This window comes from Ochotona princeps, chromosome 2 (genome assembly GCF_030435755.1).
Source record: "Ochotona princeps isolate mOchPri1 chromosome 2, mOchPri1.hap1, whole genome shotgun sequence".
NCBI lineage: Eukaryota > Metazoa > Chordata > Mammalia > Lagomorpha > Ochotonidae > Ochotona > Ochotona princeps.
In genome coordinates, this window is record NC_080833.1 from 109,310,928 (window position 1) to 109,338,793 (window position 27,866).

Here is a 27,866-nt window from a genome sequence, read left to right on the forward strand (position 1 = left end):
TAATATTTTTAAAAGATTTATTTTCTTTTATTTGAAATGCAGAATTACAAAGAGAGAGAGAGAGAGAGAGAGAGAGAGATATCTTTCATCCAGTGGTTCATCCCAAATCCAGGAGCCAAGGACTTCTTTCGGGTCTCCCATGTGGGTGCAGAGGTCCAAGGACTTGAGCCAGTCTCCCCTGCTTTCCCAGGGTATGAGCAGGGAATTGGATAGAAGTGGAGCACATGGGACACAAACTAGCATCCATGTGATGCTGGTGTTGGCAAGCAGAGGATTAGCCCCATAAACAAATCTTTAAAAAAAGAGAAAATCATATCACAGATAAAAGATAGTATCACTTGAAAAATGTTTTCTAAGGGCGGGTATTGTGGCCAGCAGGATAATTAAGTCACTATTTACCTATGAAACTCTAGGTTCCTTGTTTTGGTCTTGGCCAGACCCACATTATTGTAGACATTTGAAGAGTGAACCAACAGATAGAAAAAGATCTCATTCTCCTCTTCAAAACAAATAAATCCTTTTTTTTTATCTACTTATTTTTATTGGAAAGGCAGATATACAAAGAAGGGGACAGAGAAAAAGATTTTCCATCTGATGGTTCAACTCCCCAAGTGGCCGCAACGGCTGGAGCTGAGACAATCTGAAGCCAGCAGCCAGGAGTCGGGAGTTTCCTCCAGGTCGCCCATGTGGGTGTAGGGTACCCAAGACTTTGACTGCTTTCCTAGGCCACAGGCAGGGAGCTGGATGGGAAGCGGGGCTGCCGGGATTAGAGCTGGCACCCGTATGGGATCCCAGCATGTTCAAGGTGAGGACTTTAGCTGCTAGGCTATTGTGCCAGGACCTAAATAAATCTTTTTAAAGAAGGTTTTCTAGGTCTTGTTAATTGTTTGTTATAACACTATTCCCTGGGCCTAGCGTGGTAGCCTAGCAGCTAAAGTCCTTGCCTTGCACCCACTGGAATTTTATATGGGCACCGGTTCTAATCCCGGCAGCCTACTTCCTATCCAGCTCCCTGCTTGTAGCCTGGGAAAGCAGTCGAGGACACCCAAGCCTTTGGACCCTGCACCTGTGTGGGAGACTCTGAGGAAACTCCTGGCTCCTGTTTTCTGCTCAGTTCCAGCTATTGCAGACAACTGGGGAGTGAATCAACAGGCGGAAGATCGTTCTCTCTGTCTCTCCTCCTCTCTGTGTATCTCACTTTCTAATAAAATAAAATAAATAAAAAAAACCACTCTGTTAGGTTGAATTCATTTAAATTCCAGATAATGTATAAAGCAGTACTATATTTTCTAGAACTCACTTTCTTACATTATGTATTCTATATAATGAAAACAGAATTCATGTTGAAGGACTACCATGGTCCCTCACTTCCTTTCTGGCAATTTCACTAGAGATATAAGAGGTGGGGACAGAGGAGACAAAGTCCATTGTTTTATGCAAATAATACAGTGACATACTGTGTACTATAGTTTCATGTTATTTGGGAATGTGGAGAGTATGATCATTTGTAAGTAGAAGCGGAGAAGGTGCGCTAAAATGATGTTTTATGGTGATTTGGTCCCCTAGTTTTCCTGCATATCTTTAACAAAGACTGTAAAAAAAAAAAACCCACTGTTGTGAGTAGTCAAAGAGAAAAAAAGAGAAAGAACAAAATTCTTTAGAATTTAGAAAGTAAGATAAGCCAAATGTGATGGCCAAGCTAACAACATTAAAAACCTTCAGCAGAAAGTTGTACAGTATGTTAAGCTGCTGTCTCCCATATCAGATTGCTGGTTTGACTCTTGGTTACTCTACTTCCAATCCAGCTCCCTGCTAGTGTACCTAAGAACATTATGGCTCAAGTACTTGAGTTCCTGCCACATATGGGACACCTGGAGAGAGTTCCTGGCTCCTGGTTTCAGTTTGGACCAGGTATTGTGATCATTTAGAGAATGAATCAGTGGATAGAAGATCTCTCTGTCACTGATTTTCAAATCTTGAAAATAAAAATCCAAATATTTTTCATGCTTATTTATTTGAAAAGCAGAAAGTGACAGACACACATAGAGCTATTCCATTTGCTAGCTAACTTCTCCAGTGCTTGCCAATAGAAGGGCTGTGCCAGGTGAATCAGACTATCTGGGTCTCTGACCTGGGTGGCCAATACCCAAGTACTTGAGACATTGCTGGCTGCCTCCCAGGGTGTGTATTATAGCAAGCTGGATTGGAAACACTGAGTAGCTGGGGCTGGAACCACACACTCTGATAAGGTATGCACGTCCCAAGTGACAACTTAGGCCACAATACCTACCTCAAGACTTCACATTTTATCTAAATTCCTTTGAAGAGTTACTTATTTATTTGAAAGGCAGAGTTACAAACACAGGAAGAGACAGATCTTCTATCTGCTGGCTTACTTATCTGAGAGGCAAAGAGACAGGAGACAAGTGACAGAGAATGTTCCAATAAGCAGGTTTACTTTTTTTTTTTTAAATATGCTGGTTTTTTTTTTTAAAGATTTTATTTATTGGAAAGTCAGATATACAGAGAGAGGAGAGACAGAGAGGAAGATCAGTTCACTGATTCACTCCCAAGTGGCTGCAACAGCTAGAGCTCAATCAATCTGAAGCCAGGAGCCCGGAGTTTCTTCTGGACCTCCCATGCGGGTACAGGGTCCCAAGGCTTTGTGTCATCCTCAATTGCTTTCCCAGAGTACAAGCAGACTGCTGAATGGGAAGCAGGGACACTGGGACATGAATTAGCACCCATATGGGATCCCAGGTGTGCAAGGTGAGGACTTTAGCCACTAGACTACCACGCCGGGCCCGCAGATTTGCATCTTAAATGCCCACCTGCAATGGCATTTAGAACACATAGCTGGGAACCAGGAACAGAATTCAGGTCTCCCATGTGGATGGCAGGAACTCAAGGACCTAAGCTATCACTTGCCTTCTCTGGGAATGTAGCATGTCAGCACGAAGCTGGAATTGGGAGCACAGTTGGGACTTGAACCCAGATACTCCAGTATGGGATACATGTGTCCTATATGTCCCATTGCATCAGATGTTTATCACCTTCTTTCTCTTAATGTAGATCATTTTAAGGCCTTTGAAACCTAACAACATACACTGAATATTGGGAAAGGATCGATAGTTTTTGCAAGATATTCGAAGATGTACACCAAAAAATAAAAATTGGCTAGGAGCCACAGCTACAACACATCCATAATTCTTTTTTCCTTAAATTGCTAATTACCCTGTCAGGGAAATTATATTAAAGCCAAAGACCTGAATCTAGATAGGAATAGCTACCAAACAGCTAACAAGTATGATTTCTAAATACAGTAACTCACTATGAAAAAGTTAGACATAAATATTGATGTATAAGATCTTAGGATTCAAACACAATCCTTTAAGATTACAATTTGCCCTAGTATTTTATACTCACCCACAAAAGATAGACTTAGTAAGCCTCCTAAATTCCTAATCCTTCAGTGTTATTTGTTCTTGGTCTCGAATGAGGGTAAGGTAGTTTCATTAAAAAAAAAAAAAAAAAAGGATACTTATTTTTTTATTTGAAAGACAGAGTTACCAATAAATAGATATGTTCCATCATTTGGTTCATTCCCCAAACAGTCACAACGGCCAGGCCAAAGTGAGGAGGCAGAAACTTCCTCCAGGTCTCCCATGTGGGTTTAGGGGTCCAAGTAGTTGGGCCACATCTTCCATTGCTTTCCCAGGCACATCAGCAAGGAGCTGGACCAGAAGTGGAACAGCTAGGACTCTAACCAGTGCCCATTGCAGGTGGTGGCTTTACCTGCCATGCCACAATATTGGCCCTGATATCATTCATTAAAAAAGAGTAAGGAAAGGGACTGGCATTGTGTAGCACATTGACTTAAGCCTCTACCTGTGATGCCAGCACTGTGTATGAGCATTAGTTCAAGCCCTGATTGCAAAATTCCTTTTTAAAGATTTATTTATTTTATTTGAAAGAAAGACTTACAGAGAAGGAGACAGAGAGAGATCTTACATCTGCTGGCCACAAGTGGTCACAATGACTGAAGCTTAGCCAATCTGAACCCAGGGGCCAGAAGCCTTCTCCCAGTCTCCCATGCGGGTGCAGGGTCCTAAGGCTTCAGGCTATTGCCATTGTTTTCCCAGGCTACAAGCAGGGAGCTGGAAGGGAAGTGGAGCAGCTGGGATACAAACTAGGACCCACATAAGGTGCTGGCACTTGTAGGGGAGGATTAGCCAGCTTAGTCATTGCTCTGGCCCCTGGTTGCAACACTAAGGATCAACTTCCTCACTGAGATGCCTGGCAAAACAGTGGAATACAACCCCAGTAATTGGGTTCTTAACTGACCTGGCCCAGCCCTGGCCAATGCAGCCATTTGGGGAGTGAATAACCAGATTGATGAATTTTGTCTCTACTTTGCCTCTGTAACGCTGCCCTTTGAGCGAAGTGGAAAAAAAAAGGTAAGAAGAATGAATTTGCAGTAGATATGGTCACCTTTGTAAGAGATGATACCATCACAGATCTCTTTGAAGATTTGGGCCAAGCGGGCTGCCCGAGCCACTTCAATGTTTTCTTCTGCAGCTGCCAAGCGTCTTGTTCTAACAGATCGCGCCGTTTGCAGGGCAGAGAACTGGGTCATGAAAACGTCTGGAAAGATAAAGTGAAAATTAATTTCAGAAAATGAGGAGCTCTAGGTGGTTCTCTTCCTCAACCGATTCCTGCTGTTTGCTCTGTCTTTTTGAATGATTAAGCAGATTGGAGGGCAGAGAGTTATTTCTTCAAACAAAAACTAAAAAACACTGGAGTTTATGAGAACATAATACTCTAGGAGGGACCTTGACTTTCCGGCCAAATGCTATGTAATATAGTGGCTACATCTGGTCTTTAAAATAAGTATGCCTGCATTTGAATTCAGAGTTCATTATACTCTCTGTCCCAGCATCTAAGATGTAAAATAGTAGTGGCATTACCTTCATGAGATTACAGATTAAATGAGATATGGCTTTTAATGATTTACCTTAATGATTAACACACAAGTTACATGAAAAAGTTCATGAAAAATGTAACTAAAAGATAAGTTTAATTTGCTACAAAAATAGTTGCAATCCATGCATGAGAAGTTTAAAAAACCTTTATGAAGGTTCTGATGCAATGGCTCAGGGGCTAAATCCTCACTTTGCAAGCACCAGGACCCCAAGTTGGTGCCAGTTTGTGCCCTGGTTGCTTCACTTCCCATTCAACTCCCTGTTTATGATCTGGGAAAGCAATAGAGGGTGGACCAAGTCCTTGAGACCCTGCGTCCACATGGGAGACATGAAAGAAGCTCCAAGCTCCTGGCTTCAGTTCAGTTCATCTCAGCTCTGGCTGTTGTGGCCATCTGCGGAGTAAATCAGCAGATGGAAGATCTTTCTCTTTGTCTCTCCTTCTCTCTGTAAGCTGCATTTCCAATAAAAATAAATTAATCACTTTAAAACAAAAAATAGTATGAAAAAACTGCTTGGAATTAAATTTTTTTGTTTTAAAATATTTTTTATTTATTTGAAAGGTAAAGTAAGAGGGAAGGAGAGTAGGGGAGGAGAAAGAATGAGAGAAGCAAAAAGGGAAGGAAGAAGAGAAAAAGAGTAGATCCATCCTCTCTCTTCCGATTCATTCATTCTCCAAATGGGTGCAGCAGTCAAGGATGGACTAGGCTGAAGCCAGGTATATAATCCAGGTCTCCCATGTGGGTAAAGAGGCCCAAATACTTGGGCCATCTTCTGCTGGAGCTGAATTGGAAGTCGAGGAATGACTGCTTGAATCAGTGCTCATACGGTAAGTTAGCATTGCAGGTGGCACCTTAACTTGTTGTGTCACACTTACTGCCCCTCAAAAATATTTCTTTGTACTCAAGAAAAACTTTAAATTTCATTTTCCTACGAACCTTCTGAAGCATCCTTAAATAAGAACTCTGCAAATGTTTAGTGTTAATACCAGAAGATCTGAACTGTTGAAATGTGAGTTCAATGGGTTTATGCCAGTTACTTCACTGAAAGGTTGTAAGATTTTGGGCAAATATTTGAAACTTTCTGGATGCCACCCAGCATATTCTTTCATACATGATGAAAAAATGTTTCTACTTTTTGAGGAGAAAAAGGAAAACATAAATGAAGCCCATGATCTTTTGAACAGCTGTGAATTTTCCATTAGCAAGAATGTTAGACATGCTAGTTCCTCTGCTTTCAGTCTGCTCTGGGTAAGCCCTGAATTCAGGAATGTGGTTACATTATTCACTCCATTCACTCATGAGCTCAGACAAAGGAAATCTGACATTTGTATATTTAGTGCTGATTCAGTATGAAGTGGGAAAGTCTTTGAACTGACAGTATTAATATCTTTCTCCCCACACTGGCATCACCATTTAATCCATCTGCAAGCTATTTTCCAGGTTGGAAGGACTACAGATGCTCTGTTATCATCACACCTTGTAATGATTTCAGAATGTAGTGATGTTGGGGAGGCTTGTTGAAGGGTAGAGACGAGGAAGGACATGTTATTAATGATTAATGTTTTCACAAGCAGCTATGTTTAAACAGACAAAGTAACTAGAACAATCACTTTTTGAATGATCTTGCACAACAGAAATATTTCCTGTGCCTTACCAGACTTGATATTCCCATCATCTCGACAAATGCCATTCCAGCGGGTATATAATGATGCAGAGTGAATATTATCACTAGTTTGCTTTACTTCCTCCTGTTTCTGATGAATTTTCTCCCAGTTTCGAACCAAGAATACATGATGTTTCAGTACGAAATTCCTACAAGGAAGGAACAAAGTTCGTTTATCAATTCAATAAGCATTAGTAATGAGGCTAGTGTTGTAGTGCAGCATGTAAAGCTACACCAGTGATGTCTGTGATGCTGGCATCTCACAGGCACAGATTCGTGTCCCAGGTGCTCCACTTCCCGTCTACTTCTCTGCTACCAGCCTGGGAGGAGTAACATAAGATGGCCCAGGAGTCTGGGTCCCTGTCACCCACATAGGAACTTGGAATAGAGTTCCTAGTTCCTGACTTCAGTTTGGCCCAGGCCTGGCCATGGCAGCCATGTGGGGAGTGAACAAGTGCATAAATCATCTCTCTTTCTGTAACTCAGACTTTATCATTTTTAAAATTTACTCATTTTCATTGCAAAGGCAGATCAGATTTATACAAAGGACAGACAGAGGGAAAGATCTTCTCTCTGCTGGTTCACTTGTCAGATGGCCACAATGGCTGAGCTGAGCTGATCTGAAGCTAGGAGCCTGGAGCTTATTTCAGTTTTTCCACATGGGAACAGGGCCCAAAGGGCTTCGGCCATCCTCTAGTGCTTTCCCAGGACGTAAGCAGGAAGCTGTAAGGGAAGTGGAGCAGCAGGGGCCTAAATGGGCAGTGTTGCAGGTAGAAAACCAGGCTGCTATGCCACCGTGCCGGCCTCTGGACCCAGTACTTTTTAAAAAAAGATTTATTTATTTTTTTATTGGAAAGGTGAAGGGAAGTGGAGCAGCTAGAATAAGAACCGGCACCTACATGGGATCCTGGTGCACACAAAGTGAGGACTTTGGCCATTACGCTACAGTATTGGGTCCCTGGACCCTTTAATTAAAAAAAAAAAACAATTAAGCAAAAGGAATAAAAGCATCGTAGTACAGCAAGTTAAGTGCTGTGTGCAATACCCACATCTCATACTGGAGTACCTGGGATAAAGCCCTGCCTCCACTTCTGATCCACCTTCCTGGTAATGTGTCTGGGAGGCAGCAGATGATGACCCACATACCTGGCTTCCTGCCACTCTTGTAGAAAACGTGGATAGAATTCCTGGTGCCTGGATTTGAACTGGTCTAGCCCTTGCTGCTGTAAGCATTTGGGTATTGAATGAAAGAATGGAAGATAGTTTCTGTCACTCTTCCTTTCAAGTAAATAAATGAAATTTAAAAAAAATGAAAAAACAGGGCGCGGCACCGTGGCCTAGCGGCTAACGTCCTCGCCTTGAACGTACCGGCATCCCATATGGGTGCCGGTTCTCATCCCGGCAGCTCCACTTCCCATCCAGCTCCCTGCTTGTGGCCTGGGAAAGCAGTTGAGGATGGCCCAAAGCCTTGGGACCCTGCACCCGTGTGGGAGACTCAGAAGAGGTTCCTGGTTCCAGGCTTTGGATCGGCGCAGCACCGGCCGTTGCGGTCACTTGGGGAGTGAATCATCGGATAGAAGATCTTCCTCTGTCTCTCCTCCTCTCTGTATATTTCTGACTTTGTAATAAAAATAAATAAATCTTTAAAAAAAGGTGAAAAACACTATTTATTTGAAAGGCAAAGAGAGAGAGTGGGTGAGCAAACAGTTCCTTACAAGTTCACTCCCCAAATTCCCCCAGTAAGTAGGGCTGAGTTGAGCTGAGCTGAGCTGAGCAAGAATTAGTAGCCACTGACTCACTACAAGTCCCTATACGGATGGCAGGACCCTGGTTATTTGGGCTATCACAACTGTCTTCTAGAGTTTGTATCAGTAGGAAACTAGCCAGGAGCTGAAGTTGGGTACTGAACCATCACGTGGAATGTTGCCATCTTAACTAGCATTATAACTACTAGACTAAATGCCTCCTACTTTTCAAATTGACAAGTAAATAAAAGAAGGTAAAAAGAACCCAGGTATAAAAATCATTTTACCTCTCTCGATTGGACATCGGTTTCATCTGTAACTGGGGGGTTAATTTTGTTGGAGGGTTGGCATTTTCACTGGGTTCTTCAGAGAAATGACCTTTCTGAAAAACAGATGGGTAAGATAAGAGAAACAAAATGATGGATCAGAAGTCACCTCGTAGAATACCTCCCTTACTTCAGTACCGCTTTCTTGGAAGCCATGAATAATCCCTCACCCTTTTCTTCAGCTTGTGTTTGGATTTCCTCTTCTCTTTCGACCGACCAGACTTTTTGTGTGTGGTCACAGGCTGGCTACTTTTGCTGCTGCTGACTCCATTCATGCGTTGACTTTTGCCTCCGATGATTCCTCGACACTTCTCAAAGCCACATTTACAAAGTTGCTTAAGGAAAGAGAATAATTTTTTTAAAAAAGTTTTTTTTTAATTGGAAAAGCAGATTGAGAGAGAGAAGGAGAGACAGAAAAAAAGGACTTCCATCCACTGGTTTACTCTCCAAGTGGCTGCAATGGCCAGAGCTGAGCCAATTTGAAACCAGGACCTAGGAAACTCCTCTGGGTCTCCCATGTGGGTGCAGGGTCCCAATGCTTTGGGTCATTCTCTATTGCTTGCCCAGGCCAGTCATGGAGCTGTATGGAAGTGGAGCAACCGCAATATGAACTGTCACCCACATGGGATCCTGGCAGTTGCAGTGTGAGGATTTAGTCAGTAGGCTACTGTGCCAGGTCTGAGAATGACATTTTTTTTAAAGATTTATTTATTTTTTTTATTACAAAGTCAGATGTACAGAGAGGAGGAGAGACAGAGAGGAAGATCTTCCATCTGATGATTCACTCCCCAAGTGAGCCACAACGGCCAGTGCTGTGCTGATCTGAAGCCAGGAGCCAGGAACCTCCTCAAGGTCTCCCATGTGGGTGCAGGGTCCCAAGGCTTTGGGTCATCCTCGACTGCTCTCCCAGGCCACAAGCAGGGAGCTGGATGGGAAGTGGAGCTGCCGGGATCAGGACCAGCACCCATATGGGATGCCGGTACGTTCAAGGCAAGGACTTTAGCCGCTAGGCCACGGTGCCGCTGGGCCCGAGAATGATTTTTTTTTAATAAAAATTTTTAATTTATTTTTATTGGAAAGGCAAATATACAGAGAGGAGGAGAGACAGAGAGGAAGATCTTCAGTCCGATGGTTCACTCCCCAAGTGAGTGCAATGGCTGGAGCTGAGCCAATCCAAAGCCAGGAGCCAGGAGCCAGGAGCTCTTCTGAGTCTCCCACACAGGTGCAGGGTCTCAAGGTTTTGGGCCGCCCTCCACTGCTTTCCCAGGCTACAAGCAGGGAGCTGAATGGGAAGCAGGGCCGCTGGGATGAGAACCAGCGACCATATGGGATCCCGACACTTGCAAGGCGAGGACTTTAACCACTACGCTATCACGCCGAGCCCCAGAATGATTTATTTTAACCTACAATCTCACAGACAGCTTCAAGGAGGATGCCTGAGTATTTGGACATCCAAGACTGAGTATGCATACCTAGGAATTCGCACATAACTAATATAGAATATTAAAATTGGACTGGATTTTCACTAGAATAGAAAGATTAACTTTAGAAAAATTTCTCCACAAAAATATTGAGAACTGACTGTAGATCAAAAATGGTAGGGAAATTTTTCTAGAGTTTTAAAACAATAACCTGGTTCTAGGTTTCCCAGGTAGGTGGAGCAGGGTTTGAAAAACTGCTTTCTATGTTCTGACTCCTATTCAGTAGTTACTGAAAGTTCAAGTTTCACAGCATTGTATGCAATAAAGTTCCACCCCCTACTAGATTCAATTATTCTTACCTGTTTTTCAACATTGAAGGAATGAAAGTTGTAATCATAAGTGAGTTCAGTCCCAGCCGGCATATCTTTAAGAGCATACAGTCCAATCCGATACACTCCATTAACAGACCTATGAAGAAAGAGTATATTATGGGTGGGATTATTAATGCTATTAAAATTGATACAATTAATGGTTCTCACATCTAATTAAGAAGCCTGATGAAATTTTTTCTTCCTTGTTTTGATGATTTATTTATTGTAAAGGCAGATCAGATGTATGGCGAGAAGGAGAGGCAGAGCGAAAGACCTTCCATCCGCTGATTCACTCCCCAGATGGTTACAATGACCAGAGCTGAGCCGATTCAAAGTCAGTAGCCTAGAGCTTCTTTTAGGTCTTCTATACAAGTGCAGGATCTCAAGGCTTTTGGCCATCCTCTACTGCTTTCCCAGGCCACAAGCAGGGAGGGAGCTGGATAGGTAGTGGAGCAGCTAGAACATGAACTGGCACCCATATGGACTCCCACTGCTTGTAAGGTTTAGTCATTGAGTGATCGTGCTGGCCCTGAATATTTTTTTCCACAAAATACTTTTCTGTATTTGTTATTTCTCTTTTTTGACTAAATCCATTAAATTTCTGGATTTGTATGAATGTACATTGGCATTATTACAAAAGTATCCAGACAAATTAGTTTTTTAATTGAGGGAAATAATACCAGGATTGTTTGACTTCATAGTTTTTCTTCCTCTCTACCAACGAGGATCATGTTACAATTAAGCTTGAACAGTATCCTATATTATTTTTTCTAATATCTTCAGATTTTATAATTTTTCCCCTTGGTATTTAGGAAGCATTTTTACTTCAAACCAGTGATTGTGCTTGGGCTCCTATAACCATGTTGGAGATATGGATGAAGCTCCTGGCTTCTAGGGCTAGCCTGGTCCAGCCCTGACTGCTGTGGCCATTTGGTGAAGAACCAGTAGATAAAAGATCTGTCATTTACTTTCTCTTTCTACCTCTGATTTCCCCCTCCCCCAAACAACAACAACATTTATTTATTTTTGTGCTTGCACTAGCACCACAAATACTACAATTGGAATGAAACATTTATTTATTTGCAAGGTAGATTCACAGACAGAAGGACAAAGAGAGACCCTCCATCTGCTGGTTCACACCTCAAATGGCGGCACTATAAAAATTCAAAGAAAAATAAGGAGGAGGACAAGGGAGTGTGTATGGGATAGGAAGTATCACTACATTCTTAAAACTGTGTATTATATAAAAAAATAGTTGAGAAAAAGTTTTACTTTTACATGACACTAAGACATGCTTAAATCATTTCCTGACTCCTGGTCTATACCACAACAGTTAAAATCTGATTACACATACTTTGTATTACAATAACAAAATTCTGGTATAAGTTACATAGAAATAAAACATACAGGGCTTGGCGGCGTGGCCTAGTGGCTAAGGTCCTCGCCTTGATCCCATATGGCCGCTGGTTCTAATCCTGGCAGCTCCACTTCCTCTCTGTCTCTCCTCCTCTCAGTATATCTGACTTTGTAATAAAAATAAAATAAATATTAAAAAAAAAAAAGAAATAAAACATACAAATCTTGATCTGCTCCTCTCTCTCTCTCTCTCACGTCCTTTGTCCTCTCTCCCTGCTCCCAGTTTTCCTCCACCCTGTGGCTGCCTCCCCAGTGGAATAAAGGACCTTTCGTGTGGCTGACTTGTAGTGTCTGCCATCTTGGGTTTGTGGTGAAAACAGCTAACACTGGTGTATTGCTCAGGTCCCACTGCAGGCTCCCCCTTCCCGGGATCTGAGTCACCAGGAACTCATTCTATCTAGTCTACCACAGAGCCCAGACCCAAGCCCCTACAAGCCAGCTTTTATTCTTTCGACAGACCTCACTGCATTCAATACCACGATAGGACTCGGTTTATTCCCCACTGGAGATCTGCGCTTACACAAACATCTCTTCAGACCCTAACTGGGACTACTTGTGAAGAAAACCTTTTTATAGCCTCTCAGCCACTGCTGACTGCAAGTGCTACTCCAATCAGGTTACCAGAGGCCTACTACTCGCTGTGAGTGATGGGTGAGTATAAATTCTCCCCCTCAACAGGTTCCTCTCCACACTTTGATTCTCAGGCTTTATCCTCTATGGAAATCCAAGGTTACACTAATCCCACCACCTTGGACTCTGGACATTCCAGTGGGGCTAAAAGTTCAAGACCCCTACAGAGTTGCCATTTGGTTGCCTTCTAAAAATCTCAAAACCCTTTAATTCTCAAACCTCCAGCCATGCCAACTAATTTTCTTTTGTGATGTGCCTTGGACTTGACAAAAATCAGAAATGATTCAGTCTGACCTCCAAATTCCCCATGATCTAGATAACTTCTATCACTGTAATGGTGAAGAATTAAGAGCTGAAATGGGGGTGGTGGTTTGAGCTGGACATGGCCGCAGTGTCCCTTAGCAAGGGTGTGGCCTGGGTCTGGAGCACGTCAGACTTGGCTAGACAGCAGCAACCACTGGTGTATGTTAGAGCCAGAGTTGGTGGAATGGGTTGGGCTAGGTCTTGGCGCCCACTGGGTCATGTGAGAGCTGCTTCAGGGCATGGCCCAGGTGTGACTGGGCTGTAACACCTAACTGTAAGAACCAGATTGAGTGTGGGTGGGTTGGACAAGGCCACTGTTCCTGTAGGGATAGGAGGCACAATAAGTCAGTCCAAACCAAGAACCCACTGGTGTATGCGAGATCTATCACTGGGAGGAAATCTCATAGAGGAGCTTCAGGAATTCCTTTGCCAGGGCACAGTCCCTGCAGGTGAGCACAAGAACCAAGACAAGGAGCATCCCAGACCAGGCCAACTTACAGTACCTATAGGCATATGGATGGGTCATGTCTGGAGGTGGGCCAGACTTGGCCAGTTTATAACACCCACTGTCAGATCTGAGAACCAGAATGGAGTGTGGGACAGGGTGGGTTGGGCCTGGTTGGGTGGCAGCACCTGCCAGCATGAATTGGAACTTGGGGCAGACCAGGCTGGGCTAGGCCAGCAAATGCCAAAATGAGGCACCCACGCTAGACTGGGCCACAGCACCCACCAGCACACATGAGACTGAGGTATGCTGGAGGGTAGGGAGAGTAGTAGAGGTGTGCAAGCCCAAGCCCAAAACCAGCAGGGATAATGTGGAGACGCCCCTGCTGGGGCACTGCTCCTGCTTATAAGCATGACAGATAGGACTAGGGGCAGACCAGCCCGGACAGGGGTATAACACCTGCTGGCTTGCATGTGAACTGGGTTAGGGGGAGAACCAGGCTGGGCTAACCAATTGTATTCACTGGTGCAGGCATGAGCCAGAGTAAGGACATGCTGGTTGGGCTTTGCTGCAGCATCAGTTGACAAGTGCTAGGACTGGGATCAAGTCCTGTCAAGCTAGACTGCAGAACCACCTGGAGAGTGCAAGAGCCATGGTAGGGAGTGGGTTCAGTGGGGAGGATTTGGGCACCTCTCCAGTACCAGTATATGCTGGCAGGCACAGGAACCAGGGCTGGTGATGAGTCCAGAAGGGGGTTATTGGGGGTTGCTCTGACTGGGCTACAACTCCACTGGTGTACATGAGGGATGAATATGTGGTGGGCAGGGTTGGGCCACAGCACCCACTGGTTTGGAGAGGAAAGGGCAGAATAAACTTATTATTTACCCCAGAGAAGCTTGACAGCAAATTGGTGCAGCAAATGCAGACTCAGAGGCACCAGCCAACTGACTTTGGAAGGATTTTCTTATCCTTGGAGTGGCAATATCAACAGCATCTCAGAACTATTGAAGCTACATGAGCAGAATCCTCAGAAAATGCTCCACAGTGAGCATCCTGAGATGACATGCATGGCTGTTCCCCATCCCTGTGTACTGAGGTGGTTGGGAGGCTGGTTGTGGTTTTTTCCTCTTGTATGCCCACTTCCCCAGATATAGGAAGAAGAAAAAGAAAATGTGTAAACAATGGTCTCACCCGCAATCCCCTGATCTTCAACCCTTCCCACCCTGATCAACTATAAACATCATCAAAAGAAAAAAAAAAAGAGCTACAGAATGCTAAAAACTATTGGCAGAAATTGCAACAATTATATTTATTTTTGGTGTATTATATTCAATAAATAAAAATTACTCATTCCCTGAAAAAAAAAGAGATTTCCTATGTTTAAGTCTTTTTCTCCATTCTTGCCTTCTAAGAGTTCTGTTTTCCTCTTACATTTTTCTGACTAGCCCTAACAATGCCCTCTCCTCCCGCCCAGGCACTTCAGGGCCCAAACTCTGATTCCCCACAACCCCCAGCAACAGCTCTTCCCATATTCCTTTTCTGTTAAACTAGCTACAACCCGCAACTGCAGTGAATGTAGACTGTTAAAATAAAACAAAACATAACTATAAAGCCTGATGAATATTTACATATCCATATACCTCCAGAAAGCTCTTCTCACAGTCAGTATCTATCTCCAAAAGAATTGGCCCTATTCAGACCTGTCATGAAAGACTAGTTTTGCCTGTTTTGAACATCAAATAAATGCAGTCATGCAGAATATAGTGCACACTGTGTAAATATTTAAGCCCAGCTTCTTTTAATCCATATTATACAGCATAATATGGAACAATAAGTACTTTTACATTGCTGTGTAGAATTGCATTATATATCACACCTTATTTTATTAACAAATAACATTTGCTTGTTAATAAAATAAGCTTTCTGAGGCCGGTACTGCAGTGCGCAGGCTAACTCAGTGCTAGGGATGTCCACATCTTGTGTTAGAGTGCCTAAGATGGAGTGTGCACCTGTTTCTGAACTAGCTTCCCACTAATGTATTTGGGAGGCAGCAGATGATAGTCTAAGAATGTGAGTCTTTAGAACCATGTGGGACAAATACATAAATCTTTATTAATAAAACACACAGAAAAATATCATTCTTAAAAATGGTTACCCATTTTTTATTTATTTAAGAGGCAGAGTGACAGAGAAAGAGATCTTCCTGCTGGCTTACTTCCCAATGGCCTGACCATTAAGGCCAGGCTAAAGCCAGGAATTAGGAATCAGGAAATCTGTGTCTCCTATATGGGTAGCAAGGGCCCAAGTACCAGAGACACATCCCAGTTGAGAATCAAATCAGCACTGTGACATGGGATGCTAATATTGCAGGTGAAGGATTAATGTGCTGCACCACAATGCTAGGCTCTTAAAGGACTTTTGAACATAATCATTCATTTCTATTTGGGGATTGACTAAAGAGTGTGGTTGTTGGGTTACGAGGCATGACTAGCCTTGGTAAGCACTGCCAGTTTTTCTGTTGAACTGGACAGGTTCAGGAGGCAGGAGCTTGGAGTTTTTTCAATGTCTCCCACATGGATTCAGAGGCCCAAGACCTTGGGCCATCTCTGCTGCCTTCCCAGGATACAAGCAAAAAGTTGGATCACAGAGCAGATAAGACTCAAATCAACACCACTCCAAAAAAACAAAATGTTCTGCACCTTAATTGTCGACAAATGTCTTGTTAGAGTTATAAGCCAGTCTAGATTATCCCAAAATCCGCCAAGTTCAGCAAAATTATACTTCAACACAATAAACGGCTAAATACTAAAATGAAAATAGATGCGAGACAGCTGAATAGTACCCTATAGCCGTTTTAAGGGGTATAACAGCCGGCTCTATATATAAACTAAAATTGAAATATCAACGAGCTAATCACAGGATGTGGCTAAGAACTTGCATTTTTTTTCTCTTTTAACATATTGGTTACTCAAAACCATGTCAATTCCATAATATTGTAAATCGTTGTTGATGTTATGTTGGGACTCTTAATTGACTGGGACGATATTCTACCAGCTCTACCTTCAGAACAGAAATGGTCTCACCAAGAAACTGTTCAACTTATCTGGACAATAAGATGCTGGACTCTATACTTGGTATAAGTTTGCAAGGAAAGAATCTTGATTGAATTTGAACTGCAATCCACCATGGGGGAAGGGTATGGGGAGAGGATGGGGGAAACCCAGAGCCTATGTAACTGTCACATAATGCAGTGTAATTAATAAAAAAAAAAAGACTCAAATCAGTACCTATATGAGAAGCCAGTGCTGCAGGTTGAGGATTAGTTCCAGTTTCTTTAACATATTTAATTTGGAATCTTGTTTGACAACCTTGCCAACACTTTGTGTCAATATTAGTATGTGAATTTTAGGTATTTTGGAAAGTAGGAAAGGGTTTTTAAATTTCTCTAACTATATTAACTCTGAATTTATATTATCTTTAAAAAAGGGATTGTTTATTTAATTTTTAAAAAGATTTTATTTTTATTGGAAAGTCAATATAGAGAGGAGGAGAGACAGAGAGGAAGATCTTCTGTCTGATGATTCACTCCCCAACTGGCCACAACGGCTAGAGATGAGCCGATCTGGAGCCAGGAGTCAGGAATTTCCGGGTCTCCCACGTGAGTGCAGGAACCCAAGACTTTGGGCCATCCTTGACTGCTTTCCCAGGTCACAAGCAGGGAGCTGGATGGGAAGTGTGGCTGTCGGGACACGAAGTGGCACCCATATGGGATCCTGGTGAGTGTAAGGTGAGGACTTTAGCCGCTAGGCTACTACACCAGGCCCAAATTAATTAATTTTGTAAAATGTTTGTTTTTTTTTCTCGGAAAGGCAGATTTACACAGAAGGAGAGACAGGGAGAAAAATTTTCTGTCTCCTGGTTTCACTCCCTAAGTAGCTGCAATGGCTGGAGCTGAGCCAATTTGAAGCTAGGAGCCAGGAACTTCTTGTGGGTCTTCCACATAGGTGCAGGGTCCCAGGGCTTTGGGCCATCCTCAACTGCATTCCCAGGCCACAGGCAGGGAGCTGGATGGGAAGTTGGGCTGCCAAGACATGAACTGAGGCCCATATGGGATCTTGGCACATGTAAGATGAGGATTTAGCCATTAGGCTATCATGCTGGGTCCTATATTATTTTTAAAATTTTCAGTTATTTATATGAGAAGGGGATAGATAGATAGATAGATAGATAGACAGACAGACAGACAGAAAGATAGACAGAATCTCCTATCTGCTCAGTCATTATCCAAATGCTGGGCTGGGGTAGTTTTGTAGCTACAAGTGAGGAAGTCAATCCAGGTCTCTAATGTAAGTGGCAGGAATCCAATTACTTGAGCCATCACCACTGCCTCCTAGATTCTGTATTAGCAAGAAACTTGGGTCAGGAGGTAGACCTGGGTATCAAACCAAGGACTCTGATTTGGGATGTAGGCATCTTAACCACTAGTACTGCCATGTTAATGTTTTAAGTTTATTTCTGTAGCTGACACATAGCTAGTGTATGTATTTATGGTGTATCGTATATTATTTTACAAACATCTTTCACTTATTTATTTTTGGCTTATTTGAAAAGCACAGAGACAGACAGAAATCATCTAGCCTACTAATTCACTTCTAAATATCTGTAATCAACAGGGCTAGGCCATGCCCAAGTCAGGAGAAGCCTGGAATTCAATCTGGGTCTAGCACACAGGTGGACAGGGATCCGAGAACTTGAGCCATTACCTGCTGCTCCCCAGGGAGTCGATTAGCAGAAAATGAGGTTTGGGACTTGAACTGGGACTTGAATCCAGGCACTCTGAGATGGGATATGGGTCTCAAGCAGCTTCTTAACTCCTGGGCCAAACTCCACCCCAAGATTATTTTGTTAAAAGTGTAACATATTATAATGTTCCAATCAGGAAGAACATATTTATCTCTTCAAATTTATCACTGTTGTATGGTAAAAACAAAATCTTTTCCTCTAGTTTAAAAAAAATCAACATATTATCATTACCTATAGTTACCATAAAATTATAACATCTTTCTCCAACTCATTAATCAAACTTTTCCCATCTCTCTTGTCCCCCCCCACCCAGTCTCACAATTATCATTTATTCTCAATTTCTACGAGAAAACATTTTTTTCTCTTTTACTTAATTAAAAGGCAGAGTGATAAAGACAGAGAGATATTCTATTTGCTGGTTCATTCCCCAAATACCCAAGAGCTGGTCCCGTTCCAGGCCAAAACCAGAAACCAGGAGCTTCACCAAGGCTTTCCACATGAATGACAACAACACAAGTACTAGGGCCATTCTGTTGCTGCCCAGGCATGTTAAGCTAGACTGGCAGTGGAGCTGAGATTTAAAAATAGACTCTTACAAGGCTCATGGGTATCCCAAGTGGTGAGTGAATCTCAGTGCCAAACACCTACCCTCACACCCATTTTTTAAAAAAGATTCTATTTTATGTAAAAAAAAAAAGATTCTACTATGTGATCATGAGTCTTTCTGGTGGTTGCCCTGTTTCTTTTAGCAAAATGACAGGCAGGACCATAAATACTGCAAATGATAATATTTCATCCTTTTCTTATAGCTAAACAGTATTCCAAAGTATAAGAACATTTGATTCTTTATGCATTTGTTAGCCAAGGGACACTCAGATGCCTCTATTTCTTAGCTACCATGAATAGTGCTGCCATAAAAATGGAGGGACAGCTGTCCTCAACAGAGGATTCCATTTCTGTTGGATGCACACAGACACAGACACAGTAGTGGGATGTCACTGTTTTCCATACATATTGATCTTTGAAATTTAAACCAATCTGTCATTCCTGTTACTGAATCAACATGATCACATTATTGACCTTTTGACATATTTGTTGCTTAATTTCATTTGCTGGTATTTTATGAAATTTTAAAGTTTTTTTTTTGTTTTTATTTTTGAAATGATTTGAAAAGCTGACTTACGGAGGGGAGTGACATAAAGACTTTTCTGTCCATCAATTCATTTCCAAAATAGCTGCAATGGCTGGAATTGGGTCAGTCTTAAGTTAGGACCTAGAACTTTGGCTGCTTCCCCAGGTACACCAGCAGGGAGCTGGACTGCAAGCAGAGCAGCCAAGAATTGAACAACATGGGATATGGCACTGTAGGTGGTGGCTTTGCTACACTACAACACTGGCTTCTAGATTGCATTTTCTCTGGTGGATATTCAGACTTCCTATTTCTTCTTGTGCAATTTTTAATAAATTGTGATTTTTTTCAAAGAACTATTAATAAATGTACTTAGAAAAATAAACACATTAGGGTCAAATTGTTAAAAATAGCATTGAAAAGCAGTAAATCACTGACTATTCAAAACATGAATGGATGGTAAAGACTTTATGCTAAACAAAGGAGGTCAGAAACAACAGAGTGCATATTCATGAAGCTTAGAACCAGGAGAATAGGTGATTATGGTTTGTCTTGTGTGTCGGAGGGAAGACTGTGAAGAGGAAGACGGGAAATGAAAATGCTTTACATTTTCACAGCAATATGGTCTATATGGGTATACACATTTAGAAAAATTGATAAAAACATAATCTCTTAAGATCTGTATATTTCCATATATTCATGTATGAGTTTAAAAAGTGTAAAATTGGGGAACCGGCATGATAGCCTAGTGGCTAAATCCTCGCCTTGCATGCTCCAGGATCCCAAATGGGTGTTAGTTTGTGTCCTGGAGGCTCCACTTCCCATCCAGCTCCCTGACTGTGGCTTGGGAAAGCAGTTCAGGATGGCCCAAGGTACTGGGACCCTGCACCCACGAGGGAGACCCAGAAGAAGCTCCTGGGTTCTGATCTGAAGAATCAGCTTGGCTCCTGCTGTTGTGGCCATTTGGGAAGTGAACTAGCAAACAGAAGATCTTTCTCTTTGTGTATCCGCCTTTCTGATGAAAATAACATCAATCTTAAAAAAAGAAAAAAAAATCATGCCAAAGTAATTTCAATAAAAAATAATACATCTTAAAAAGAAACAACCCAAAATATTACAAAGCAGAACATAGTTGTTCACATACAATTCTCATATTTTCTTCCTGTCACTGTAGAAATAATTTTTTGCATCTCGACTAGATTTTAATTATTTGAGAGAACGGACTTTACATATCACTTCTTTTATTTCTCGTTATGACAAATTCACTGGCTACACAGGTATATAATACAGAGCGGCTGAATGAGCTGGCACAGGATTTACCCACATAACATGGTATGTAGAACACAATAAGCTTTCAATAAATAGTAGGCATTATTGTTATCCTTATTATTGTATTTCCTGGGAGTTACCAGGATGGACTGAAGAAACACTGGAAGCTTCCTTTGCCTGGAGGATCTGGTCTGAAAGGGAATTGCTTGGGCTGCTTTGTGTACAAGAAGTTGGGAAATTTTCTTCTGCCCAGGGCCATCTGGATATTTATAACATCATTCATTGGCCATCCAAAATTATCAACTTAAAATTTAGCCAGCTACAGATTTCCTCAATTTCAAACCCTACCTGCAGTTACCTTGGCTGGGCCAGACCAAATGATTTCCTACTTCTTATACAAGTGATAGGTCAGACATTGTTCACCTGTAAGCTGACTGATACTGTGGAAAGATCAACCTCTGCTATCCTCAATGCCTTCTGTTCTGTCGGATTCTTGGCTTCCTTACCATTTCTGCATTTCACAATTCGGGTCACAGCTGTGATTGATGAATCGGGCCTCATTTCCCATGCGGTAACTGTCAATCACCATCCCACTATCCAGATTCAGACAGTAGTGGTCACTGTGATTATGATATTGCTCAATCATTCTATTTCTGAAGAGGAGAGAAATAATTGAAAGGCAATTAGTGATTAAGATGGAAAGCTTTCTATTCCCCATTGTAATTTCATACCTTTCCCACTTTACCAGACTATCACTATTCACTACCCTACCTGAACTCCTGTTCGCTGACAACCTCCCCGAGATATTCAATGATGAACTGCCCAGCTTTTAAGGGTTCTTTGGTTCGGATTCCCCAGCCTTTTTCCTCAGCTCGAAATCGTTCCAGACATTGCACCCACTCATGCCTCTGTATCCTCTGGTTACAGCACTGATCACCACAGGGGCAAGTATTGGGGGAACATTCAGCAAAGATCATTCTAGAAAGAAAAAAAAAGGATATTAGTTTATATAACATATGCCTTAATGTACCCATTTCTTGCAAGAATTTAAAAAATGAATACATGAATCTCAGAATGTGTGCCACATCAGGGACCCTGGGTTGATATGGGTAGCCATTCCCCATCCCCTGGGGCATTTGGGAGGCTGGGTATGGCTTCTCCTCTTATTTTTCCTCTTCCCCCAGATACAGGAGGAAGAAATGGAAAATTTGGAAACAATGATCACACCCACTTTTCCCTAATCATCAATCCTTCTGACCCTGAGCAATTATGTAAACATCATCAAAAAGAAAAAAAGAAAATCAATTTTTATCTTAGTAAAAGAAATTAAAATCAGAAAGACTAGGGCCCAGTGGTGGGGCCTAGCGGCTAAAGTCCTCGCCTTGAATGTGCCAGGATCCCATATGGGTGCTGGTTCTTTTTTTTTTTTTCTTTTTTTTTTTTTGGGTGCCGGTTCTAATCCCGGCTGCTCCACTTCCCATCCAGCTCCCTGCTTGTGGCCTGGGAAAGCAGTAGAGGAAGGAACAATGCTTTGGGATCCTGTACCCGCGTGGGAGACCTGGAGGATGTTCCTGGCTCCTGGCTTCAGATCGGCACAGCACTGGCCATTGCGCTCACTTTGGGAGTGAATCATTGGACGGAAGATTTTTCTGTCTCTCTCTCCTCCTCTCTGTGTATCTGACTTTGTAATAGAAATAAACAAATCTTTAAAAAAAATCAGAGAGACTTAAACTAGCATGCAATAAAAAACATTAACCATACTAAAAATTTCCAAGCAAGACTATTAACAGTAAATGCTTCTTGTAAATTAGTAAGATTATTGTATACTCAGCATCCTGGGAAAATTATCATCATTTATCTGTTGTAAAAATAAATGCACTGTGATCCACAGGAGAAAAAATAACTTGATGGTTATACTGCATTCTTCAAAGTTTTAAAAATATTTTAAAAATTTATTTGAGAGGCAGAGGGAAGGAAGGATACAGGGGTAGAGAAGATGAGGAAGATACAGAGAAAGCTCCTACCTGCTGATTTACTTCCCTAGTGTCTCGAATGGTCAGGACAGTGCTAGGACAAAACTGGCAACACAATATAGTGTGACAGAGTGATAGAGGTTCAAATATCTTAGCCGTTACCCGCTGCCTCCTAGGATGCACATTAACAGGAACCTGGAATAGAGCTAGGACTTAATCTTGTGCACTTCGATATAGAATGTGAGGTCTGCACAGAAAATTGATGAGCAATATTTATCAGGTATTCAAAGCATCTCTCTCATTGCACACTCCTTTTCTGGAAGCAGCTCATGGCTAGTTACAGAATTTATTTTCCTTCTGTATTTACTTATTTATTTTTATATTTTTATTTTGAATTTTTAAATTTTGTGGTACAATTTCGTATAGATTGGGATTCCCCGCCCCAAACTCCCACCCCTAGACAGATTTTCCCCATGTTGCTATAACAGTATAGTCCTTCATAAGGAGTCATAATTCCATCAGTCTCTTATTTAAGTGTGCTTTATTTTTAAAGATTTATTTATTTCAAGCCACAGAAAGAAAAAGAAAGATCTTTTATCTGCTGGTTTACTTAGTAAACGGTTGTAACAGTCAGTGCTGGGCCAGGCCAAAAAGACAGGAACCAGGAACTCCATCCGGGTCTCCGAATTGGGTGGTAGCTGCCCATGTAACTGGACTATCCTATGCTCCTATGCTTTTTCCCCAGATGCATTAGCAGGGAGCTGAATTGGAAGAGGTGCAGCCAGGAAATGAAACACAGCTCATATGGGATGCCATCACCGCCAAGCAGTGATTCAATTTGCTGCACAATGCCATCCTCCATTTACAGACTTAATGTGGGGCCTGGTGCTATGGCATAGTTATGTTAAGCCTCCGCCTACAGTACCAATATCCCATATGGCCATTGGTTTGAGTCCTATTTGCTCCACTTCTGATGCAGCTCTCTGCCAATGTGCCTGGAAAAGCAGTGGAAGATGGCCCAACTTAATTGGGTTCTTGCACCCAAGTGGGAGACCTGGAAGAAACTCCAGTCTTCTGGTTTTAGATTGGCACAACTCTACCAGCCATTGCAGCCATTTGTATAGTGAACCACTGGAAGATCTAGCTTTCTATTATATATTTGTCTCCATTTCTTTTTCTGTAAACATGCCTTTTAAACAAAAATAAATACATCTTAAAAAAAAAAAAACAACCCTGACATCTTAACCATTATTTTTTGTATGTTATTTGTACTTTTTGTACAGTATTCTTTACTTATTTGAGAGGCTGAAACATACACTCATACAGACACAAACATACAGATGTCTTCCCTATTGGTTTGCTCCCCAAATGCCTGAAACAGCCAGGGCCGATACAGGCAAGGCTTGGACCAAATCATCACTTGGTGCCTTCTAGGGTGTGCATAAGCAGGAATCTGGAATCAGTAGCAGCATCCAGCATGGGATGCATAAGCACCCTGAGTGAAGTCTTAAGTGCTAGACCAAATGCCTACTCCTTATTCTAATACTTGTGCAGCTCAGTGGTGCTGAATGTATTCATTGCTACTGTTCTACAGACATTTTCATTCCTTATTGGGAATGTTATTTCTATATTATGTGACTAGCTTACACAAGTACTAGTGAATTAACAAGCAGCATTTTTAAAAATGTTATGCGTGTGTCTCTTCTCACTGTATTTTTTTTTCCTTCTTCAACTCCTAGACCTGTAGGGAGCCATTCTCTTTTCTGTCTGCTGTGGAGTCTCATTTAGGGACAAAAGTAAAAAAAAGGTCAATAAACGCTAGATCAAAATATTAAATTATAATCATGACTTTAAAATCCTATAAGGAAAGATGCAGACAGCTTAAGCTTTAAAATACTTTTAGGATCATCTGGTTTCTTTAAAAAATACCATACTTGGGGCCTGGCAGCATGGCCTAGCGGCTAACGTCCTCGCCTTGAAAGCCCGGGATCCCATATGGACGTCGGTACTAATCCCGGCAGCTCCACTTCCCATCCAGCTCCCTGCTTGTGGCCTGGGAAAGCAGCCAAGGACAGCCCAAAGCTTTGGGACCCTGCACCCATGTGGGAGGCCTGGAAAAGGTTCCTGGTTCCTGGCATCGGATCGGCGCGCACCGGCCCGTTGCGGCTCACTTGGGGAGTGAAACATATCGGATGGAAGATCTTCCTCTCTGTCTCTCCTCCTCTCTGTATATCTGGCTTTCCAATAATAACAAATCTTTAAAAAAAAAAAAACCTATACTAAGAAGTGTGGTTCAGTGGGAAGCTAAAGCAACTATGGACATTCAGTAACATCAAAAAGAAGCTGTTTATCATCCTTAAAAAAATATATCATACTTAATGTAAAGGATAAATACACACAGCATCAAGGCATATAAATGAGGAGTAAACACAGAAAGTATTCACTGGATTATTCTCCCACCTAAGTACTAACCAGGCCCGACCCTGCTTAGCTTCCGAGATCAGACGAGATCGGGCGCGTTCAGGGTGGTATGGCCGTAGACATGGATTATTCTTTAATTCAAGATAATTATCTTCAGTTAGAAAAAAGACACTGGTTTCATTCTTTTTGGTTACTTCTCTTCATGTGAGTACTGGTGATTGTCAACATGAGAATATCATCCTTTATGGCTTTTCTTTCATGGTATCAGAGGTCACATATTTTCTTTTTTAAGATTTATTTATTTTTATTGTAAAGTTAGATATATAGAGAGGAGGAGAGAGAGAGGAAGATCTTCCATTTGATGATTCACTCCCCAAGTGATCGCAACTGCCGGAGCTGCACCGATTGAAGCCAGGAGCCAGGAACTTCTTTCGGGTCTTCTACATGGGTGCAGGGACCCAAGGTTTTTGGCCGTCCTCGACAGCATTCCCAGACCACAAGCAAGGGGGTTGGATGGGAAGCAGGGCTGCCAGGATTTGAACCGGTGCCCTTATGGGATCCTGATGCGTTCAAGGCAGGAACTTTAGCCACGAGGCCACTGCGCTGCGTCCTAGATTTCACATACTTTCAACAATTCCTCTTTTTTTTTTTTAAAGGAATCCTTCATCTCTGCCTTCTAGGAAATGGCACACTTCAGGCTTCTGTTTCATTTAGAGTTCATTTATTCCCATGATTACAACTATAACCCTACGCTCACTATATTTTAACAGTGTTTACACTTAGGTAGATTAAAAAAACAACCTAAAGAGGCCAGTGCAGTGGCATAACAGGCTGATCTTTCACCTGCAGCACCAGCATCTCATATTAGCACTTGTTTGTGTCCTGGCTGCTTCACTTTCAATCCAGCTCGCTGCTGCTAATGGCCAGGGAAAACAGCAGAGGATTGCCCAAGGCTTTGAGCCTCTGCACACATGCAACAGACCTGGAAGAAACTCTTGGCTTGTGGCTTCAGATTTGCCCAGTTCCATCCACTGAGGTCATTTGGGGAGTGATACAACAAATGAAAGATCTCTCTTTGTTTTTCCATCTCTGTGGAATCTTCTGCTTTCCAGTTGGGGCTAGTGTGATGGCTCAACTAACTAATCCTCTGCCTACCAGTGCCAACAACCCATAGGAGCACCAGTTTGTGTCCTGACTGTTCCACCCCCCATCCAGCTCCTAGTAAATACCAGGGAAAGCAGCGGAGGAACGCCCAAAGCCTTGGGACAGTGCACCTGTGTGGAAGACCTGGAAGGAGCTCCTGGTTCCTGGCTTTGGATTGGTTCAACTCCAGGTGTTGCAGGCACTTGGGAAGTGAGCCAGTGGATGGAAGATCTGTCTCTGTTTCTCTGTAAATCTGCCTTTCTAATAAAAATAAATACATGTTTAAAAAAAGTTACCGGGAAATGTGCTAGGTCTGAATCACTTTAATTAGCTATAGCTATCGAGTTCAGATCATTCCTGATGAAGAGAGGTGAAATTTCCATTTGAGAGAAAAGCATATCAGGACTAAGCTTTGGAGGCAAGAGACAAGCACTAAAAGGATTTCCCCTATTTTTTGGAATCAAGAATCTGAGGACCTATTGCTTTTTAAATCGAAATTAAGGATCTTAACAGATTTTCAATAGTGGGTAAGTGCAAGTGAACTGCACTTTCTTACAAAGCAGCAGAGACAGGAACAACAAGAGAGCCCTGAAGTTTAGTCTGGGATTGTGAACCATGAGGAATCAATGCTAATGCCATTGTAAAATTAAAACGCTGCATAAAGTGAACTTTACAGTTGTGCTTGAGGTAATTAGGAATGCTTTGCTTCACCAGTTTCATAAGGATGGTATATACAAACAATCCATAAAATTTGGAATGTACATGAGGAGTCTTCAAGAGTTCACAAAAAACACGACAAAACTATGCATAGATTTCAAACATTATTTACATCAAAATAAACTTAAATTTTGATTCCATTTTCCCCTGAACTTTCTCAAATATCCTGGTAAATAGTGATGCTAATTTATAGAAATTGTTTAAAGAGCAGAGCCTAAGATGAAGACTGGCTTTCTTTCTTTTTTATTTTATTATTATTGGAAAGCCGGATATACAGAGAGGAAGATCTTCCATCCGACGTTTCACTCCCCAAGTGAGCCGCAACGGGCCGGTGCACGCCGATCCGAAGCCGGGAACCAGGAACCTTTTCCGGGTCTCCCACGCGGGTTCAGGGTCCCAAAGCATTGGGCCGTCCTCAACTGCTTTCCCAGGCCACAAGCAGGGAGCTGGATGGGAAGTGGAGCTGCCGGGATTAGTACCGGCGCCCATATGGGATCCCGGGGCTTTCAAGGCGAGGACTTTTAGCCGCTAGGCCATGCTGCCGGGCCCGACTGGCTTTTTTTCTAACTTTAGTAAGTTAAAGGACACAACTGAGTTTCAAAAAGTTAAGAAATGAAACCTTATTTTGTATCTCCTATACTCTATACACATCACTTGAAAAGAGAACAAAAGTAAGCAATAAATAATATAGCAGTACAGAGTTGAAACTTTAATAAAAAGTTATCATTAGAGAAAGAATAGGATCATACAATTAAAGAAAAAAAAAAAATATGCAGGCCCAGTGCATAGTGGCTGAAGTCCTCGCCAAGAACGAGCCGGGATCCCATAGGGGTACCAGTTCTAATCCCGGCAGTCCCACTTCCCATCCAGCTCCCTGCTTGTGGACTGGGAAAGAAGTCAGGAAGGCCCAAAGCCTTGGGACCCTGCACCCGTGTGGGAGACCCAGAAGAGCTCCTGGCTCCTGGCTTTGGATTGGAACGGGACCAGCCATTGTGCTCACTTGGGGAGAGAATCATCGGACGGAAAATCTTCCTCTCTGTCTCTCCTCCTCTCTGTATATCTGACTTTGCAATAAAAATAAATAAATGTTTAAAAAACTTACACAAAAAC

The 27,866-nt window shown here is 42.2% G+C and overlaps 1 protein-coding gene across 4 annotated transcripts in view; it reads right to left on the reverse strand.

The window, feature by feature from the left end:
* ASH1L (ASH1 like histone lysine methyltransferase) overlaps positions 1–27,866 on the reverse strand; it is a 213,223-nt gene that overhangs the window by 18,243 nt on the left and 167,114 nt on the right. For all 4 annotated transcript variants that reach the window (XM_004589010.3, XM_058660398.1, XM_058660396.1 and 1 more), the window contains 7 exons: positions 21,274–21,480; positions 21,009–21,155; positions 10,496–10,604; positions 8,886–9,050; positions 8,677–8,771; positions 6,636–6,793; positions 4,492–4,644 (listed from right to left, as the gene is read on the reverse strand). In XM_004589010.3, the coding sequence (XP_004589067.2) occupies positions 4,492–4,644; positions 6,636–6,793; positions 8,677–8,771; positions 8,886–9,050; positions 10,496–10,604; positions 21,009–21,155; positions 21,274–21,480 (1,034 nt within the window). The remainder of the gene's footprint in view (positions 1–4,491; positions 4,645–6,635; positions 6,794–8,676; positions 8,772–8,885; positions 9,051–10,495; positions 10,605–21,008; positions 21,156–21,273; positions 21,481–27,866) is intronic.